The 22,116-nt window shown below is 50.8% G+C and overlaps 1 protein-coding gene across 4 annotated transcripts; it reads right to left on the reverse strand.

Annotated features, from left to right (window-relative positions):
- Nucleotides 1–9,851: 9,851 nt before the first annotated feature.
- On the reverse strand, nucleotides 9,852–22,075 carry KLHL28 (kelch like family member 28). Of its 4 annotated transcripts, XR_013922139.1 has the most exons (6): nucleotides 21,522–22,045; nucleotides 18,874–19,772; nucleotides 16,063–16,506; nucleotides 14,202–14,410; nucleotides 10,229–13,594; nucleotides 9,872–9,941 (listed from the first exon to the last, which is right to left on the reverse strand). XR_013922139.1 is itself a non-coding variant. In XM_080344584.1 (5 exons), exons 2-5 carry the CDS (start codon nucleotides 19,770–19,772, stop codon nucleotides 13,431–13,433), a joined length of 1,716 nt encoding a protein of 571 aa, XP_080200710.1. In that variant the 5' UTR covers nucleotides 22,018–22,075; the 3' UTR covers nucleotides 9,852–13,430. The 4 variants fall into 4 exon arrangements, 3 of the variants coding, with proteins under 3 accessions (XP_080200710.1, XP_080200711.1, XP_080200709.1); XM_080344584.1 differs by having other exon boundaries at nucleotides 9,852–13,594; nucleotides 22,018–22,075; XM_080344585.1 differs by having other exon boundaries at nucleotides 9,852–13,594; nucleotides 21,794–22,045.
- Between the last annotated feature and the right edge of the window lie 41 nt (nucleotides 22,076–22,116).

A 22,116-nucleotide genomic window follows, 5' to 3' on the forward strand; every position in this document is an offset into this window, starting at 1 on the left:
CTGTTGTGCTAAAACCATTTCAACATGGAAGCAGAGCAGCAGTTGGTTACTGAGGGCAGGGAGGGCAGCGGGTCAGAGGGGGAGCGGAGGGAGGGGAGATGGTGCCAGTGGCCACTGATGGGGAACCGCTGGCCCAGGGTCCCCAGCCCGTTCCCCTGCACCCGGTGTGACGCTGTTTGCTGAGGGGCAGAGGGGCACAGCCACTGCTCCTGCCCCACTGGGCATCGCCCCGCGCATCCCATCCAGCCGGGCCTGCAAAGGCATTTAGGTTTATAAAAAAGACTTAAACTGGCCCAAAAGCCAGCATCCATCACTCACTGCTGGCCATTTCTGCATTTCACGTTGTAATTGTCACAAGTGTTGTTGTGGTTTTAAGTTTGTTGCAGGTGAGTGTAAAACAACGCGGTCTCTGTAGCTGCTGTCGTCCTGAAGCAGCAGCAGGTTTGCAGCAATCCAAGATGCTGCACCCTGGGGACCGGGGTGTCCCCGGAGACCCTGACTCTGCCTCGGCATCCTCTGCCACCAGCATCTCTCCCGGGGACCTGCGGTCCCACACAGCACACACATCCCCCAGGGCGGGCAGAGCCACCTGCAACCAGCCCTCATCTGCTGGGATTCACCCCCTCATCTGCTGGGATTCACCTCATCCTGCTGGGATTCACCCCCTCATCTGCTGGGATTCACCCCCTCATCCTGCTGGGATTCCCCTCCTCATCTGCTGGGATTCACCCCCTCATCTGCTGGGATTCACCCCCTCACCCTGATGGGATTCACCTCCTCATCTGCTGGGATTCACCCCCTCATCCTGCTGGGATTCCCCTCCTCATCTGCTGGGATTCACCCCCTCATCTGCTGGGATTCACCTCCTCATCTGCTGGGATTCACCCCCTCATCTGCTGGGATTCACCTCCTCATCTGCTGGGATTCCCCTCCTCATCTGCTGGGATTCACCCCCTCATCTGCTGGGATTCACCCCCTCATCTGCTGGGATTCACCTCCTCATCTGCTGGGATTCACCTCCTCATCTGCTGGGATTCACCCCCTCATCTGCTGGGATTCACCTCCTCATCTGCTGGGATTCCCCTCCTCATCTGCTGGGATTCCCCTCCTCATCTGCTGGGATTCACCCCCTCATCTGCTGGGATTCACCTCCTCATCTGCTGGGATTCACCTCCTCATCTGCTGGGATTCCCCTCCTCATCTGCTGGGATTCACCCCCTCATCTGCTGGGATTCACCCCCTCATCTGCTGGGATTCACCTCCTCATCTGCTGGGATTCCCCTCCTCATCTGCTGGGATTCCCCTCCTCATCTGCTGGGATTCACCCCCTCATCTGCTGGGATTCACCCCCTCATCTGCTGGGATTCACCCCCTCACCCTGATGGGATTCACCTCCTCATCTGCTGGGATTCACCCCCTCATCTGCTGGGATTCACCCCCTCACCCTGATGGGATTCACCCCCTCATCTGCTGGGATTCACCTCCTCATCTGCTGGGATTCACCCCCTCACCCTGATGGGATTCACCTCCTCATCCTGCTGGGATTCACCTCCTCATCTGCTGGGATTCACCTCCTCATCTGCTGGGATTCACCCCCTCATCTGCTGGGATTCACCTCCTCATCTGCTGGGATTCACCCCCTCACCCTGATGGGATTCACCTCCTCATCTGCTGGGATTCACCCCCTCACCCTGATGGGATTCACCTCCTCATCTGCTGGGATTCACCTCCTCACTTTGCCCTTTCTCTGCTTAAAGAACCGCGCTAGCTTGTCTTCTGGGAAACCTGGACCCTTGCTGTTTGAAAAGTGAAAGCCTTTCTCTGGTCAAGGGGTGCTGGAGCCAGCAGAAGGACCTGGCAGCGGCACTAGCCACCGGGCAGCGGTACCAGCCACTGGGCAGCGGCACCAGCCACCGGGCAGCGGCACTAGCCAACGGGCAGCGGCACCAGGCACCGGGCAGTGGCACTAGCCAACGGGCAGCGGCCCTAGCCAATGGGCAGCGGCACTAACCACTGGGCAGCAGCACTAGCCACTGGGCAGCGGCACTAGCCACCGGGAAACATCACTAGCCACCGGAAAACGTCACTAGCCACCGGGCAGTGGCACCAGCCACAGGGCAGCGGCACCACGTGCAGCATGGGGCGCCATCCCGCGGGCACAGCACAGTCGGTGCCGGGGCCAGCCCAGCAGCAAAGCGGATAATCTCTCGAGCGATACAGCAGCTTTCTGGGGGAGACACAGGCCGACTGTGGGGAGCCTGATTTTAAAATTCAGCGGATGATAACACGCTGCAAGGCGTAAGACACGAATCGCACAGCATCAGATGTGTTTTCCGCCACTCCTGCTACTTTTAGGCAGCATCAGTATTAAAAAGCCTGCGGGAGGAAGGGCTGGGAGCAGGGGGCAGGAGAGGAATGTCAAGGCTGGGGAGCAGGGAGCAGCGCGATGGACCCGCTGAGTCGCACCCAGCCAGGCTGGCTTTGCCGTGACAGGGGACAACGCTCCCCGGAGAAAGAGCAGCCTGATGGAGGAGGTGCAGCCTTCTACGGCAAATCGGCACAAAACACAAGCTGCAGCACAGTTGCTCCCATGCTTTAAGCTGCTGTGTGCAGCCCACGGGTGGCTGGAGGAGCCTGGTGAGGTGGGGGGTGTTTGCAGCCCCTCCGGGCTCCCCTTCCCTTGGGAACAGCTGCGGGGTCCCTGCAGCCCCACACCGAGGGTTGTCCTCCCTCCCTTGGCAGGCACGGAGCAGCGCTGGGCTCCAGCCACAGGGATTTCTCTCCCCGCAGGTTCCTGTTGCAAGATGAGCATCCTGAGAGCCGGGCGGGCAGGGACCGCTGCCCGCACACCCTGCAGGAATCGCTGCCCACACACCCTGCAGGAAAGCGCCGCCCAAGGCACAACACAGCACTTCCACCGTCAGGAGTGACAGTGGGTGCGTCTTGCTTTGGATGCAGCGAGACGCCTCCAGGCAGCTGCCATGGAGGCACCCAAAGGCAGTTTTACGCAGACACCAAGTTCCAAAACAGACTTTATTCTGGCTGGAAAAGTGCAGCCAATAAATGGACCAAAACGGGGTTCATACAATTAGTTAGCACTCCGACACCATAAAACAAAGGTTTGGATGTCAGTTGAGGAGGTTATTGGGGTGCAGCAGAATGAGGATAATGAGGATCCACAGCGTGCATGCACGCACTCACAAGAAACAAACCAGAGCCCTCTGACTCCAGGGTACTCACAAGAAACTATCACTCACCTGGCTAGGCAAGGACTACACTCACCTGGCTAGGCAAGGACTACACTCACCTGGCTAGGCAAGGACTACACTCACCTGGCTAGGCAAGGACTACGCTCACCTGGCTAGGCAAGGACTACGCTCACCTGGCTAGGCAAGGACTACACTCACCTGGCTAGGCAAGGACTACGCTCACCTGGCTAGGCAAGGACTACACTCACCTGGCTAGGCAAGGACTACACTCACCTGGCTAGGCAAGGACTACGCTCACCTGGCTAGGCAAGGACTACGCTCACCTGGCTAGGCAAGGACTTATTCAAGGATACATCCAGTAAATTATCGCTCACCCAAACGAGTAGATGAGGCACTCCCAGTCCCAGGAAGTTTCCTTAGACGGTGTCCCAGTTTAAGGGGGGCCCTCCAGCACAGACTCGCAGCTCCCAGAAGACCACGCAAAGGGGATCCTCAGAGGGAACCCCGTTTTATAGTCTGATCAGATCTGGCTGTGGGCATTCCAGAAGCTTCTCAGCTTCTCTGGGCCCCTCCTCTGCTAATGACCCATCAACCCACTCCAGGTACCAGAAGGGAGCCACTAACTGCCCCATTGAGGGCTGCGGTTCTCAGGGGGGAACTGCAACTGCCGCAGCGGCTCGCGGGGCGCGGGACGCGTGTGCCGGCGTCACTGCCGCAGGCAGCCCAGCCCCAGCCCCAGCCTCTCCTCCCCTCTGCCTGCAGACGCAGCAGCTGCTTGTGGGCAGGACAGCGCACACAGTTACAGACCGTGGGGATGCTGTGGATATTACCTGCTCCAAGGCTCCGCTCCCAGCCCGGCTCCGACCTCCACACCACTCCCGCGGCTGTGAAACGGGCGACGGCCCGGGCAGGGCTGCAGACCCCGCGTGTGCTCAGGAGGATGCCTTCACTCACCCGCCTCCACGCAGCGGTCTGGGCTTCTCCTCCGCCTGCAGCAGCGCGCGTGCCTGATGCTCAGTTACTTCCACGCGGTTCCTGTCGGTTCCCACTTTGCTGCGGTGTTTCCCTGCTCGGCTCGTGCAGCAGCCGGGAGATTCCTGCGCTCCAGCTCAGGCCTGGCCGCTGCAGCTGAGAAGAGACGGTGACCAGCTTCATTTCACAAATTACTGCATCACAACTTGATCTGAATCAATGCCGGATGCATGGGTGTGCAAGGAGGCCATGCTGTGTACAGCTTCCCTGCTTTAAAATGCTGCTCGGTTTAAAGTTTTGGGGAAGATTTAGTGTTTTGTAACCTACCTGGCACAGAGGCGACCTTGGAGCACAGGGACAGAGACGCTGAGCATTGCCCTGGCAGTAACACCAGAGCAGACCCTGCGGTGCTTTACTCACTGGTGCAGGCAGAGACTGGGACACTTGGGGAAAGGTTTTCAACCCCTTTTATTTGCATTTTTAAACACTTTCCCAGAAAGAGACAAATCATGTTGTGCCTTTGGGGTGCTGTGCCAGCAGAGGTGACAGGATCGGTCCGTGGGGTCCACAAACACCCCAGAAGTGACCACAGCAAGGGTGGAGCAGGAAAGGTCACAAAAACACACCTTGTTTCCAAGGGCAGCCAAGCTGATGTTCCCCATCTGTGCGGAGCTCCATCGCTGTGTTTGGCTTGAGGTCAACCCCCCCGGAGGTGCTGGTGCTCCGCCAGGTCAGAGAGCGGGGTCCCAGAACCCTGTCCCCCCTCCCTGAGGATGCCCTGGGCATCACTGGGTATATTTTGACCCAGGCAAAGAGTCTCTTTCCCGCTTTGTTTTCCCTTTTCTCCCCTTTCCCAGGGCACTGCTGGAGGGGCTGCTCAGACACCGCGTTCCCCCGCGCGCTGTGCTCGCCCACACTGAAGAGCTGCGATCGCTCCCACGTGCGGCGGAGCAGAACAGGCTGTTAGTTCCCCAGGCTTCTTCCTGAACTGCAAGTTGGTTTGGGTTCTGCTGCCTTGGACGGTTACACTTTCCCACAGACAGCAGCTCCTCCATTTCCAGGCTGTGCGGCTGCATTTGCTTCTCCCCAGCTCGTGGAAGCCTCTTCCCTCAACTCGTGCGTTGGCAATGGTCACAGGATCACAGGACAGTTTGGGTTGGAGGGACCTTCCCAGCTCCTCCAGTGCCCCCCCTGCCATGACAGGGACATCGTCACCAGCTCAGGGTGCTCAGAGCCCGTCCAGCCTGGCCTGGGATGTCTCAGGGATGGTTCATCCACCACCTCTCTGGGTACCTGGGCCAGGCTCTCACCACCCTCAGGGCAACAATTCCTTCCGCACACATTCCTCCCCAGCCCCTTGCTGCCTGCACTAGTAGCGCTGTTGATTGGTACAGACCATTGTATTTAGTTTTGCATACACAGAATATACCTATTAATAACACAAAATATCATGTCTTTACCTTCAGCAAGCATGGGCGAATTCTGCAAAGCAAATCCGGGTCCACATCAGAATGAAATACCTGCTGCATCCTGACGTTCGTGATGGGCTGAACAACTGCTCCACAGCCTGGAGGTTTTAGGACTAAAATATGGCTCCAAATTTGCAGCTCAAAGCTATCGGTATTTGAATTTCATCTCCAATTAAATAAAGCACTCAAGCATGCACTTAACTCTAATGCTCAAGTAACATCACTGAAAGCAATATCATTTTTCTACTTCAAAATGCACAGGACTTGAATTTCTAACAGCACCGCCAGGAACACAACCTGCTGTACGCACGCCCTGGGACAGGGGGAAAACAAGGGGGGTTTCTGTCCCCTAGAGAATCAAAGGGCACCCACTGCTGCTCTTCTAGTTAAACACGGCTCTTCCCATTCTGAAAAACTCACATTTTGAAACAAGCCCTTTCCTTTCCCCCCACATTCCCCAGCCCCCGCTGCCACCCACCCTCACCCGGAGGGTCACCTCCGGAGGGGCTGGGGAGCGGGGACGGCACCGGCTCAGCCGTTACCCTTCCCGAGGACACTGTCCCGAGAACAGGTACTTACATGACTCCTCAAGCTAAGAAAATACAGTTTTCCTTTGGGAGGAAAAATGCCCGAAGTTACGCTATGTGGTGACCTTGCTCTGGCATCATCCTGCGCTGGATGGGTCCTGTCCCTGCTGCTGGCACCGGCACAGGGCACGGAGCCACCAACAGCTGCAGCCAAAACGGCCCAAATGTGAGGGTCTGCGGCGCCTGGAAACGCCGCACAGCGGGATGCAGACAGGGATGGACGCACGGACAGATCTTGTTCAGCAGGGAGCGCAGAGCCGGGCAGAGCAGAGAGCTGAGCCAGGTGACACTTCATAGGATTTGACAGTTCATAGGATTTACAGATACGGGCCTGGACTAAGTTACATGAGCTGTTTTTCCAATAATTGTTATTAGAAACACACCGCACTGATGTGATGTTTGTTTCAGTTACATTCCCACTCATTCACAGACCAGGCCAAGCACATTCACACATCCCATGCACTAGGGGGCGGTTTTCCAGCCCGAGATCCCATTCTCACCAGTCTGGGCTGTAACTCTTCACAATTATGAGAAACGTACTTGAACACAATCTGTCCAAGGCCTTTTCTATTTTGCTGTGATCTAATTACGTTAGTATTTCTTTGACTGTCCAGCCGGTCATGTTAGTGCTGATCTTCCTTTACCATCCAGGTGGCTGGAACCGCACACCTTGCTTTCCCACAGGGGTCTGGGCAGGGGGAGCCGCTTTGCCACCACAGGCTGGTGCAGCTGGCATGGCCCAGGGCAAACGGCATTTTACTAGACTGCAGCTCTACTAACGGAGAAAGTCAGGAAACACAGGGCTGTCTAATCTGTGTGGAGTTAAAAGTGCAGCATGGCTGATGAGAGGGCCAGAACAGGGCAGAGGATCACAGCGGTGTTTCCCAAGGAAGAGTTAAATTAAACCTTTATGTGCTGAGAAACAGGAAAGCGGTTCTGAGGAGCAGAGTCCGATGTGTTCCGTGGAGCAGAGCCTGGTGTGTGCCGTGGAGCAGAGCGCTGGTACAGGAGCAGAGCCTGGTGTGTGCCGTGGAGCAGAGCGCTGGTGCAGCAGCAGAGCCCGGTGTGTTCCATGGGGCAGAGCGCTGGTGCAGAGCAGAGCCCGGTGTGTTCCGTGGAGCAGAGCGCTGGTGCAAAGCAGAGCCCGGTGTGTTCCGTGGAGCAGAGCGCTGGTGCAGGAGCAGAGCCCGGTGTGTTCCGTGGAGCAGAGCGCTGGTGCAGCAGCAGAGCCCGGTGTGTTCCGTGGAGCAGAGCGCTGGTGCAGGAGCAGAGCCCGGTGTGTTCCGTGCAGCAGAGCGCTGGTGCAGGAGCAGAGCCCGGTGTCTTCCGTGGAGCAGAGCGCTGGTGCAGAGCAGAGCCCGGTGTGTTCCGTGGAGCAGAGCGCTGGTGCAGGAGCAGAGCCCGGTGTGTTCCGTGGAGCAGAGCGCTGGTGCAGGAGCAGAGCTCGGTGTGTTCCGTGGAGCAGAGCGCTGGTGCAGCAGCAGAGCCCGGTGTGTTCCGTGCAGCAGAGCGCTGGTGCAGGAGCAGAGCCCGGTGTGTTCCGTGGAGCAGAGCGCTGGTGCAGGAGCAGAGCCCGGTGTGTTCCGTGGAGCAGAGCGCTGGTGCAGGAGCAGAGCCCGGTGTGTTCCGTGGAGCAGAGCGCTGGTGCAGGAGCAGAGCCCGGTGTGTTCCATGGAGCAGAGCGCTGGTGCAGGAGCAGAGCCCGGTGTGTTCCATGGAGCAGAGCGCTGGTGCAGGAGCAGAGCCCGGTGTGTTCCATGGGGCAGAGCGCTGGTGCAGGAGCAGAGCCCGGTGTGTTCCATGGAGCAGAGCGCTGGTGCAGGAGCAGAGCCCGGTGTGTTCCATGGAGCAGAGCTCGGTGTGTTCCGTGCAGCAGAGCGCTGGTGCAGCAGCAGAGCTCGGTGTGTTCCATGGAGCAGAGTGCTGGTGCAGGAGCAGAGCCCGGTGTGTTCCGTGGAGCAGAGCGCTGGTGCAGGAGCAGAGCCCGGTGTGTTCCGTGCAGCAGAGCTCTGGCGCAGCAGCAGAGCCCGGTGTGTTCCGTGCAGCAGAGCGCTGGTGCAGGAGCGGAGCCCGGTGTGTTTCATGGAGCAGAGCTCGGTGTGTTCCGTCCAGTAGAGCGCTGGTGCAGCAGCAGAGCTCGGTGTGTTCCATGGAGCAGAGTGCTGGTGCAGCAGCAGAGCCCGGTGTGTTCCACGAGGCAGAGCGCTGGTGCAGGAGCAGAGCCCGGTGTGTTCCGTGGAGCAGAGCGCTGGTGCAGCAGTGTGAGCGGTGCTGGAGCCGAGCGCCGGCCCGCAGGCAGCACGGCTGCAGCTGCACAGATCTGTCTTTCCTGCATGCACCAAAGGTGGGCTCAGAAATGCTATCTTTTTTTAAATAAAGCACTTTTTTTTTTTTTCCCCCCATCTCTAGTTAATATTACACCGCTAAAACCCCCTAAAAGTTACCCTCCTCTCTCCATTATTATTCTGGGCCATTCCTAAAGTTAAGGTGAGTGTATTCAGTACCCTCAGGACCCAGAGGGCTGCCCAGCGCTGCTGGAGGTCAAATACTATGCAAAATGTTTGTGTTTTTCTGACACAGCCTTATTTTTTCTTAAATGGATAAATCTTTACACTAAACTAAACTGGTGGGAATCCTCGCCCGCCCTGTCTGCTTGCCAAACGTGTTCTGAAGTATAAAACCTGATTCTATGACTTAAGAACTACACCAGTGTGTAAGAGAAACCTGCAGAACTAGGGAAAGCTCAACCTAAGTCCTTGATGGCTGTTACCTCAAAGTGTTTTGTTAACATAGTATTTTTTTTCTCCAGGAAACCCACTTTAGTATTTCCCTTTTTTAGCAGCTTCAGCACAACTCGAACTTTATCAGGCGGTGTTCTCACAGCCTACACGATGACAGGTTTTCTGGGCAGTGTTGCTGAGCACCAGCACTGAACGGCATCTCATGCAGCAGCCACCAGAACCTGAATTCAGGCCTTGGGCAAGAAAGCGAGTTCAGCACACTAATGTACAAAAATTAAGCATTTCTGATTGTATTTAGATGAAGCCAGGGAAATACTGATTTCCTGGCACAACTGCCAAGACTTACATTGCCAGAGAAAGGGGTACCTGGTGGTACTTCATGGAAACCATCACCCCAGGTGAAACCACCACCTACCACGTGGATGTGAAGAGCTGTAAACACTGAACTAAGATTATGTACCTGCGAAGCCCTTTGGCCTGAACAGCCCATTCTCTGCAGTCACTCAGTGATGCTGCGTCTTCACCAGGAGCTTTCTGAGCACCAAGAACACAGGTTTGTGTGTTCCTGCCATGGCAGCGATTCATCAGGGAGGCGACAGTTACAGCCACAGGGACAGATGGGGAACAACAACCCACGCACTGAAATCCTCTTCCTCGTGAGCTTCTAATAATGAGGTATCATTGCTTTGGACTAACAACTCACAAAGCTGTTCCTGTGTGAGAATTCTCAAGCTACAGTGTTATTTACATCCACCAAAACCAAGTGTAACAACAAGTTTTTGCTCAGGTTTATTTACTAAATCGTTTCACATTCAATGGAATAGTTACAACAATACTTACAGAGCATTATCACAAGAGCAAACGCATTGAGAGCGCTCATAAAGACCCAGAACGCAGGTTACGGTTATTTTCCTGTTGAACTCAACTGCGGCTTTTGTAAACAAGAACAAAACCAGAACGCTGCTAAAAAAGATGGACACATAGAAACACTCTACGTACACAAAGCTACATATATTACTTTATACTCCCAACCAAAGCACTCTGGTCAAGTCCGAGTACAATTTGGTGTTCTCTGTACAATTATGAAATCCCGCTAAAAATTATAGTTACCCTTGGGTTTAAAATACAGCACAGCGCATAAGGCAAAAAAATAAGAATTATCATCCAGTTCTTGGAGTTGAGTTGAATATCAAGAATTTAAGGCAAGCTTGGACATTTTGCATTGTTTCACATAGTGAATGGGGACTTACGAATGGGAAATCCACACAGTAACACGCTATGTCCCAGGAAAAGCTGCTGTAACGCGTGCTGGCCACGTGCGCCCTCCTGAAATTCCAGCCAGACTTTCTGAAAGCAAACACCCCTAGTGGAGAGGCCGTCAGGAGCTCACCGACAGACCTGAACTAAAAAGAGCAGAAATTCAGCATCTCTATGTACACATATAAACTCAGACCCATTTTAAAGTGCTTCACAGATAATTTTGAGTGATTCAGAAAGAGAACTGGATGATAACTTATAGTTGTATGACATCTTAGTTGAAGGTCCTTAATTTTAAAACTGCGAGACAGACATCACAAGGAGGGTGTTGTTCTTTAAACGCAGATTTAAACTGGTTGTCGCGTCTGATCTTTGATAACCAAGCACTTCAGTGAACGGGACGAGGAGCACCCGGAACAGAAGACGGCATGACTGCAGTGACATGACCCCAATGCTGATACACCGCTCGATCCATTTCTAGCTAAACTCCTCACCTAATACCAGCACTACATTATATTGGGTATTTTCCCCATTCTGCAGACCAAGCCTGTGCTTGTTGCTGCTGCTCTGCCAACTGGAGCAACACCACAACACGGCTCCATTGCTATGGGCTCATCTGACACGGCCACGGCCCAGGAAGAGAGGAAAACCTGGTGCAGTTTTAAGTGCTTTGACTTCCATAAATGAGAGATGTTTCTAGAGATTGAATAACCATCCAGACCACCCTGACCTGTGGATTTGTTTGTTCTGATGAAGTCAAAACGGTTTCTACACCTTGCACCACTTTCTACTAACAGTTCCCATCAGAACATCTCGGTGAGTGTCGTCCCGCATGGAATCCCAGCGGCCTTGAACTCCAGAAGGTTCAGTACGTACCAAACTGCGTGGAAAGCCTCCGATCAATAGGAGGCACTAACTTCTTAAGTAAAGAATTTATATACATTTTTTTAATATTTGTTTGTCAAGCATCTTTATCTCAGGTGTATATTGGAAGATACAGTAATTGATGGCATCTCTGGAACAGAGTGAGAAGTGAAACAGGACATGGAAACATTCAGCTTGTGCCTCCACCTGAACGGCAGGAGAGGGTGGAAACATCTCCCCCAAACCTCCCACGTACAATCATTTCACTACTTGAGTCCTATCAGAGTCACCAGAATAATCCAATTACGTTATTATTGCTATAGAACTAGAATCCTTAGCGAGTCAAATAAACTGCATTGAAAATGCTGACATTGTTTTAATTTGATTTGCTTTTAAAGTCCTACTTAATCCCAGCAAATCTGAAGAATGCGTGCAGGAAGTTATGATCTGTGCAAACACCTATAAATAATGTCTATAAATAACGTTTTACGGTGTAAACACCCCCGTGTTTCTGACTGTTTCAAATCCGAACGCTGGCGTCCGGAGGAACGAGGCCCATCAATGACGCCCTGGGCGGCCGGAGCAGCTCTGCAGAGCGCACCGCAAATCACCTGCACCCAAACCTCCCCTCAGCGCACTCACACACAAATGGCTTCTAAAGCAACTATTGGAAATATTATTGCACCTTCCAAAATAATACTATACCGGCTTGAAAAACAAGGGGAAACAAACATGAATTTAACATGTTAAAACAAAGGGAAAATAACTCTGGAGGCAGAAAAATTCTTCAGTACCAGGCCTGGCAATACACGTACAGACAACAAAACAGAAAGTCAAGACAAGCATGGTTCCTAGCTAAAATCAGACAACAAACAAAGCATTCTAAATCAGCTAAAATTCATGTTTATTCACTCATCTATTTTAGAGAAGGGTCATAACCTACCGCATCACTTTCTATTTCTCTGCCCAAATTCTCACTAAGTTCAGTGCTATGACAAAGCTGTGTCGTTAATGAGAGGAGTGGACCTGCAGCACCGGTTCCTCACACAGGACGCGCTCTGGGGACGAGCAGCTGCGCCCCGAGCTGCTCACCCGCTGCAGCTTGTGGGAAAGGCAAGGCTGTGCGAAAAAACCCGGACTGGTCACGCCCTATTTATGAGAATAAGGACAAAAATGTAGATATTCTGAAGGAAAAAAAAAGTAACAGAGAGCTCAGCGAGTACGTTGTGTTACTCTCGGCAGTTTTCATAGGCACAAATGTATTGAGTGAATAAGAACGAAAACCAGCAGAACACTGCAAACGCCCCTGCTGTGCGCACACCGCACCCAACTCGAACAGCCGCGCCGCTGAGTCCTGCCTGTAGCACCATTGGGGTATCTGCACACTCTGAGAAAGCAACCAGACATGCCTATAAAAAAGAAACTTATATGGAATACGGACACACGTGTGCTTGGGAGAAGGATGGGATGGATCCATTTCTGAGTGTTTGTTTTGTATCGTGCTATGAATGCTGCTGTGGCATCTTCCAATGTATTATTGACATTTTTCCTTGCGTTACCATTGAACACACAGAGCAGACCAGCAAGATGAGGTCCTTTAAGCCCCCACTATTTATCCACAAAAAGAAAATATCAGGGAAAGTACAAAATGTGATTTCATCAGATCAAAAAATTTTGTGAAGAGGCAATAAACTTGCCTTGCAAATGTCTTTAAGTCGTTACTAATTACCATCCCAGCCCTCCTACCAGTATGTGGGTGGCAAAGGGGAGTGTGCAGGCAACATACTATGGCATTTATTATTTACAAATCTTGAGATCCAGAAACAAGGCAGCCCTTTAGTTACTGTTCATAAAAAACATCATGAAGCACTGGCATTTTTGTAATCTGAAGACGCAGCCAGACGAGTGTCAGCAAACCGCGCGGCCCCACGGCACACTCGCCCACCTCCAGCCCCAGCACAGGGAGCTTCACGTTCAGGGTAGACAGGAGGAAGGGAGAAAGGCTCTAGACGTGAAAGGGTTAGATACACGGCAAGTTTTCTAACCATATCCCAGGCATGTACAGCACTCTCTCAAATCCACTGCCATCACCAGGGCGCGATCTAAACCCAGCTGGTGATGAGCTTTCCGTTCCTTCTGCCCGTGTCGCTGAAGGAACAAAGGCCAATTACCGGAAGAAAACAAATCCTTCCTCATGTCAATCCCAACTCCACCGCGTTCCTCCAACCTTCCAGCTCCGGCAAACGCAGCTCACGGTCTCTGCCAGCGGGGTTCATTTTCAAGCACGTTAAGCTCCATCTTCACATCAGGTCCACAAAGTCCTACTTTTCATCAAAGTGCGGTCAAACCAAAATTGCATCGACAGTACATCATCCCTGCGGAGTCCAGCCAGGTGTCCGCGATGGGATCGTACTTCTGGACAGTGTTCAGGTAGGACGACCCCGAATGGCCTCCGACCACGTACAGGTAGTTATCAATCACGGCTGCGCCAACGCCTGCGGGGAAGAAGAAACAAGTTGCACTATCACCAAATGTGGCAATAAGTAGTAATTCTGACCCTAAGCTGAGCAGTGCCCCCCAGCCCAGAAGCTGAGCAGGTAAGTTCTCACAGCCTCCCCTTCTTTGGGCCGTCTTTAAAGCAAATGCATGTAAATGAAGAGCCCGACTCTGTTCAGTCGTTACACTCCTTTTCAACTCTTCTCACACACTTTCCTGGGACAAAACAACGCTCTTCTGTCCCAATGCCCCTTGTCAGGGAGACAGAAGATGCACCGCTGAGTCTCAACATAAAGTACAACAGAACAGTTACCGCAGAATTGCTGACACTCACTCAAAAGTAACAAAAAAATAAAAGGTAGGGTAGAAATATTACTTCATATTATTTTTGTTAGGGCTCAGTATCAATAAACTAGATGCTAATTAAATTAGAGAAATCAATACTTTCACAAAGCTGATTTAGTGATCTTTAGTCCAATTCACAGACAAAGGACAATGCTCTGCAGGCAAGTCAGTGCAAATCCATTGCAGCTGCTGTCGGGTCAAATGACAGTTTCTTTCCGAAAGGATGTCCCAGGGAACTGCGGAGAGTCCTGCACGTCCTACCTGTTCTGGGTTCCTTCATGGGTCGACACACAGTCCACTGATTTTGGTGAGGATCGTATCGCTCAATGCTCGATAAGTGAGACACACCGTTGTGTCCACCTACTACAAAAATGAAGCCCAGCATGACACCGACACCAAAGTTGATTCGTTTGTCAGCCATCGAAGCTACTGTCTCCCACGAGTTCATACTTGGATCATAGCGCTCCACGCTGCAAAGACAAACAGCTTGTCAGCCTTGGATTTTAGTGACATTTGAATTTCACAAGAAACCAGCATTTGTCGGAGGTACATGTAGTTCTGCCAACCAGTATTACACACCAGGAAAAACGCAACACAAAGAGAAAGGGCCTGAGCTGATGGAAAACTCCGTAGCGTGGTGGCTTTGTACCACCCAACGTAGCACACAAGAAACTAAAGCCAGTGATATCACCTATGAAGCATCAATCGCATCCCAGTGTCCTTCGACAACAAGCAGTGTTGCCAAAAAGCAGTTTTAACATATTTCATCCTGGCACAGCGACTGTAGTTCAGCCGCGTCTCCGATGTCCTCGTGCCACTACCCTGGGTCCTCAGGTGACAGATGGAAACAAAGCGACATTTTTCAGCGCTGGCTTCGGAACTGAGAGCTCTTTCAAGGGTGACTGCTGCTGCTTATAAAAAAAGCAACTCATGCAAAACTGAGCACAATGCAGATCTGAAGTCTACCTATTTGTATCAAAAGCTTCCTGGAGGCTTGCCTGAAAATAACACACAGAGAGGAAAACACGTGGAGAGCATCTCTCTCCAGAAAAGCAGTACAGAGGGTGCTGATCAAAACACTAAGAACAGAAAAGGCCTTCAGGATAAAATCAAAATTAATTATAATCATTATTTTTTTAACCACCAGAGCTGCACAATGGTCAGAGTCATTGACACACACATGGAACTAACTCTTTGCTTCACAAACCATTTCATATAAAAACATAGCAAGTACAGACAGTAAGTGCAGTTAATGATTAATGCGATGTTGTCAGACTACACTGTTAAACAATCAATGCATCCCTTCCTATAAGCAAGATTTTCATTTTCATCCTTTATTCAGCTATTTAGGCTTGTAGTTGATTCACTGGCTTCCTGAAGGACACACGGCTCATTTGTTCCTATTGACTTGAAGAGTACAAATGATTTCTTTGCATAACTGAAGGCCCCTGTCCACCCACAGAGCAATGTGGAACAGAGCAATTGAAGAGCGTGCCAGTACCAGGGAACCTCCTTGCGAATGCGAGGTCTGAAGCAAGCCTGCTCCTCCCCAGGAGACAGATTACTGTAAGATTCCACCGGAGGTATGTATTTGTTTTGTGTACACTGAGAAAGCAAAAAAGTCCTATTAATTTCAAGGTGGTGTTTTCAGTGTTAGAGCTGACCATGCATGCCTGTATTCAGCAGGCTTGCGGTACAAGACTCGTGCCAAGCAAGCCTGTCCTGAGTGCTGCGGAACCGCCGCGCAGCACTGCGACACACAGGAGTGCGCTGCACAGTCACCCGGCTGGGGCTCTGCAAGTGGGGTGTCTTGCACCACCTTGCTTAGTTATATGCACATATGTCTTTGTCTTTACCCTTTTCCCTTCTAAGGGGTTTAAAAACAAACCAAACCAAACCCTCAAACAAGCCAGCCCTGAGCTGGAACACACAAAGGTAAGTTAAAACAATGATTTCCCAGTTGAATTATCAGACTGATGCTGCAGAACAAGGATTAATGAGGCCCACTGTGGATTACTGATCTTAAAATATTTTTGTAATTGGCTGCTTAACACAAGCTCAACAGTGAGTTTTGCTGATTTCAAGCTTACAGCATCAAGTTCCACGCATCAGAAGCACACACCTGTTCATGTGGGCTGGGCCATAACCACCAATGGCGTAGATCATTCCGTCCAAGACGGCTGCAGCAAAACAGCTTCTTGTTTTGTTCATCGGGGCCACCAGCTGCCACTCCTTCACTTTGGGAATGTATTTCTCCACCGTTCGTAAATAAGACTGCCCATCGTAGCCACCCAAGGCATAGAGCTCTCCCGCCAGAACCACCACTCCCAGGGTACTCCGGCTCTCAAACATCCTTTCCAGGGACGTCCATGTGTTCGTGTCGGGGTCCCAACACTCCACGGAATTCTCGTGCTTTCGGTAACTGATGCCTTGGCACACGTGGGTCGCAATCCCTCCTACAACATATAATTTCTGGTCTAGGACAGATACTCCAAATTCATAGCGGGGAATGCTAAGAGGTGCCAGGCCTATCCAGGAGTCATTCTGAGGAAAATACATTTCAACACTGGAAAAGAAAAACAAAGATTCTGTGAGCAAATCGAACCTTCTGGAGCTCTGTGATGTGCACATGTGCATCGAGGAACAGTCTTAAGATTATTATATGTCCTGAATGATGGTTGCTGTTTCTTCTAACAGCCCAAACATCAGCTGAAATCAAATGCAGCTACTGTTCTAAAGAGCTAAAACCCCAGGGCCGCACAGCGAACACTGTGATGCAGCAACACAGCCAGGAGCCACGGCACTGAGAGCTGGAAGCACGGGCAGGACAGCGCCATGGACAGCGCGAGGGGAGCAGCACGGCAGCTTTTGGGGACAGGTGTGACTGGGGTAAAGCTGAAGATACAAACCGCAGGGATACACAGGGTAAAGTGAAAAGCAAAATGTCAGAACAGCCACAGAGATGAGAGAGAGCAAAAGAGACAATTACAGAGGAGAAAGCACAAGTCTATATATATTTGCAAACATACATTTAGAAAGTACCATTTGCAGTTTTACAAATACCTATTTCACATGCGCTGTATAATTTAAATGAAATGTCAAAGCAGAACAGACTAATTTGGAAAGCCTGTTTTCAAAATCCTGCTTATTTGCATTTTCTTTCAATTATACTCAGTGTTAAAATATGGTGGGTCTAGCCTATCACGTATAAAGTCTAGTCAATCTACATCAATAGTTTAGTGAATAAATTACTTAAATGATTTAAAAGAATAGCTGGTACACAGGAGATCTGATCTGTTCGAGCACGCGAAGGCTCTGGAGCACTGGCAGCACCCAGCAGGGCCGCGAGACACCCGCCCGGCGCCCGGCACCCGCGCCCACTTACACACAGGCTACACTAAATATATCCTACGGAATCTTGTCATTATGAAGCAGCAGCTGACTCTACGTGAAAATAAAACAGCCCTCCTGCAAGTACAAACGAAAAGCAGAAGGAGAATAGTGGAATTAAGGTTGCCTAATTCCCAATTTTAATTGTATTAGGAAGTGTTTGTTTAATCGATCTGTGACTTTTTTTGGTATGCCAAGAGCAACTGTTTAAACTTAAGTACGAACGGAAACAATAGCTTAAGAAAGACTAATATGAATAATGAATTAAGGAAGAGGAAATTCCTGTCTGCACTAAAACATGGTTAATAGCAGTGAAGAGAATTATTGTTTAAAAAAAAAAAATAAAAATACTTTGGTATGTTATATGACCACAGTCATTGAAGAAGCTGTCGAAAACAGAGCTGAGGAATCCCAGAGGCCTACTTTATTTGCTCAAATAGTCTTTTTATTAAATACAAATCTGTTTACTTTTTAAATCTATAAACCAAACCACGCCCAGCCTCCAACATCTACTTCAGTGTCGACCCCTGTTATTGTGAAAGTTAACTTCAATAACTGACAACATATCTAAGCAGAGGCAAGAAGAACATGCAGATCTTCCCAAGTTTCTCAGGGTATGTGTGTATCTGCAAGCACAGAACTGCCACAGAAAAGAACATCTCTGAGTAAAACCTCATTCCGCATGCCGCTGTGGAACCAGGCCGGGCGGCGTGTCTCAACACCAAAACCACTATACGTGGACGTGTAAGTAGGAATATACATGCAGAGCCACACACGGTTTCTCTACTGCTTCTGGAAATGTTAATACAATGTTATAAGCAAACCCAACCACACCCGTATGGGAAGAGAACTGTTCTATTACATTCCTTTTGCTCAGCAGATTCGCCTTGGTGATGTACTCCAGTAACTGCAGAGGACGTTCATGTGCAAACTGGGTACAGAACGAGGGGCACTTACCCGTTTCTGCCAGCACAGACACGGACACCTACTCAGCAGTGGAGATTAGGGCCGCAATTCCACTCTGATCAAGAACGTGACACTGCTAAGAATTACCTCTTCACTGCTCTCTGATTTAAATCTATTTTCATTCCAAGGGCTTTCGAGTTATCAGGAAGTATATTTGTCATATTAAGCTAAATTTTCTTATTTGATTGTTCTGGAATAATAATAGATCAGGGAAAAATTATGTAAAATGAGAAGACCTGGGAGGGTAAAGAAGTAGCATGCAGACTTACATTAATCACTTTTATTAACCAAATTCTCAATGAACAGAATTAAAATAAGATTGTACAGCTATTTGTGTTGGTACAAACAAAACCCTGTAACACTGAAGATTACTCACGAAATCAAAAAGCATTTTGAACTCAGTGCTTGTCCGTGTTCAAAACAGCCCTAGTTAAGAGTTCCTGTGACAGAAAAGCAGGAACCATAGTCCTGCAAACCACAGCTCTCCAACGACTGCCGGAGCCCCGACCCAGGGCAATAACAAACACGCACCAACACCGCACTACTCACGTTCTGCAACAACTTTACCACTACTTACCTTTCCAAACACGCAAACAGCCCAGCTTTTCCTCCCACAGCACAAAGAACTTTAGGAGCACAGCGAGGTCGCGTCATCAGCATGGTCTGGTGGGACAGTCTGTGTTCGGGCATGAAGTGGTATTTTAGGGCCTCGTTTAGCAGATGTTTACACGTGTGGTCATCACGAATGAGATGGTTTGCTTCGTATAACCGCGTAAGAAACTTCACGCTCAGCAGCGGCAACCGCACACAATGCAGCAGCTGCGCTAAGTACTTCTGCCGCTCCTGCACGTCGTATTTGATCCAGGACTCTAGTGCATAAAAAACAGTTTCTTCTGTCACGACATTCAAGCAGTCATTGGAAACAATTTCATCCAACTCTGAATGCGTAAGCTCAAAAAATTCTTCCGTCTGACAAACATCTTCAAAGTTTTGACAGATGTACTTGTTAGCAGCCAGGTAGAGGTCGTGGCAGCCGTAGGTCTCTGCAAAACGAGAAATCCCGATGCAGTTGCCAGGGTCGAGCTGGCTTTCGAGAAACGCGCAGCACTCCTTCACGACCAGTTTGATCTGGAGCAGGTTGGCAGCCGGAAGAAGCGACTCGACCGTGTCTTGCGAGATGAAGACGGTGCCGGTGTAGGCGTACTCCACGATGGCCTGCAGAGCCGCCTCGTCCACGCACTGGAACTCCACCTCCGCGTTCTCCTTCTCCGACAGGTTCCCGGTGAACATGGCTTTGAAGTAGGGGCTGATGCTGGCGAGCACCACTTTGTGGGCGTGGATCTTGACATCGCCCACCCGCAGGATAATGTCACAGAGCTCGTGATGCTGGCGAAGGAGGTTCAAGCCTTGCAGGAGCTGTTCGGAATGCAAGTGGGTTAAGTTGGCGAGCATGTAGGTTGGAGACGACTGGTCCATCTGTGACAAACAGAATTTTTCACGCGTTACTCAGGGCTCCAGCTCTACAGCTTCATTACTCATGTTACTTCGACATGCCACACATAACATTTAAAAAATATTTTTCCATTTTTGCTTTTATCTTAATTAGGTTTATTACTTTCCAATTTACTTTTTCAGTCCTTGTGCGCTATGCTTTTTCATGCAAGTTAAATCCAAGACAATCCAATGTTTATTAATAGCATATGCTATATTAATCTTTGACTTAAAAAAATCCAAATCATACCAATCCAAACACCACACCCCTTCCCCCTTTTTTTTTTTTGTTCTGGAGTAAAATGCATATTATCTGAAGTGTTGAATACACGATAAGGTTCTACATCAGATATGTGAGAGAACTGAACAGGGACTGAAATAAAGCTAAACAGAGATAACTAAAGAGTAGAACTGGCTTGTGTGAGACAAAGTTTTGGAAGTTCTGACAGCCCTTTCTGCTGCGGACGTCCCGGCCTGCCCGGCGCGGCTGGGGGGCAGGCAGCCCCTGCTGTGCTTCCCCACGCAGCAGGGACCGGCTCCCCGTCCCACCCCCGCTGCACAAAGAGGCAGAAAAGTCCCACAGAGCCCTGGGCTGCAGCTCCACAAAACTCCCAAACGCTTCTTCTAAAAAGGTTTAGTTTGCATCTCGAGAACTGAAAGCAGTACAATACCTGCTCTAATTTCAGACTCATGAAAATTCCAGCAGTGCTGCCCACCACTACCTGCTGGAAAAGGATCTTAGCTCTTTATTGACACTGAATTATTATACCAGGGAGAGGGTGGAGGGTGTGAACATGTCACGATCCTGGACCACAAGGAGATGTAACTATTGTTCTACATGGCAACCACCCAACTCCTGAACTGAAAGGCTGATTTAATTGTGATTTGCTAAATGACTACGCAAACTGCGACATCTCACTTCTTTTATCGTTACTAAGAAGTTCATCATTTTTGCAGCTCCTTAACTGTCATGTAATTTGCAGCGAGCCCACTTACAAAGTGCTTAATCTGAAAGAATAAAATTAGTTGCCAACAGAACATAACAGCACTGACAGAGAACTGAAGGCTTAGAGCTAGGGATAGAAAACCTCTTATCCATTAAAAGATAAGCTCATCCCTCTCCTATTATAACCTTATATTGGAAGAAAAAAATCTCTAAAAGAAAGTATTTTAAGCAGATCTGCAAGAGGCAAGATTCCATACAACACTTTCCACATAATATTTTTGCAGCACAAATTACATGGTGGGGGGGAAAAGAGCTGTTCAGCAGCTAAGCCACTTTATTCTCCTTCTGTGGCTGTGCTCAGTTCATAACTTATTGTGCGTATATGCAAAAATCATAAAACACAAGGCAACACCACACGGCAGGAAAAAGGAACGGATACAGTTCAGATGCAAAACCTCATAAAGCCAATTCTAAATAATAACTTTTGGTAGCAGCTGGGCAGAGCTGCCTCCTGCTGCACCTCACACACCTCCTGCGTGGCGATGCTCGTCCACCCCGCGCGTTTGCATGTGTCTGGTTTACTGCTGAACGAGAAATCAGCAGCTGGAACACCAACCAGCCCTGAAGAACATAATCTAGGAAACGGTTTGTGCCCACAACGCTAATCAAACGGGGCTCTGGGCTATCAGATCCTGGCCACAGCCAGTAGGTAACACTTATCTGGGACAGTAGGGAGATAATGGAAATCAAAGGGCTAACCAGAGATGTAAATAACTAAGCTCGCTTACTGCAGGTATTTTCTCTTCTAACTCCCCGGTCAGTGCGGGAGAACTCGGCATTTCCCCCACACGAAAGCAGCAGGAAGCGCCGCTGACACATTTCTGTTCAGGGCAGAACTGAAGCGCTCGCCAGTTCCTCATTTCGGCTGCAAAACGCTCGCGGGCAACGCGCGGCGGGGCCGGTTGTGCCCGTCCCGGGCTCCGAGCCCGAGAGCCCCGCCGGGCTCGCCTCAGCTCCGCGCGGCGCACAGCGCCAGGCCCGCCTCTGCACGCCAAAGCACCTGCAAGAAATCACTTCCCAGCACCAACCGCCTTGCTGGCGAAATGTCACGCTCCCCGCGTCCTTGTGCGGCAGCTCCAGCCCGGCCCGTTCTCCGGGGCAGGTCCCCACACACCCGCGCCCGCCGCCCGCCACACACCGAGCGCGGACACAGCCCCCCCGCCGCCCCGCGAACGGTTGCAGGACCGCCCCGGCCAGCGCGCGTGCCGGGCGGGCCGGTCTGACCTGCGGGCGGGGGCACAGGCCGCGCCGAGGCCCGGCCCGCCGAACCGCCGCTCGCTCCGCTCCTCCGCCAGCGCCCGGCAGCGCGGCGTCACTTCCGGG

This window comes from Nesoenas mayeri (genome assembly GCF_963082525.1).
Source record: "Nesoenas mayeri genome assembly, chromosome: 5".
Lineage (NCBI taxonomy): Eukaryota > Metazoa > Chordata > Aves > Columbiformes > Columbidae > Nesoenas > Nesoenas mayeri.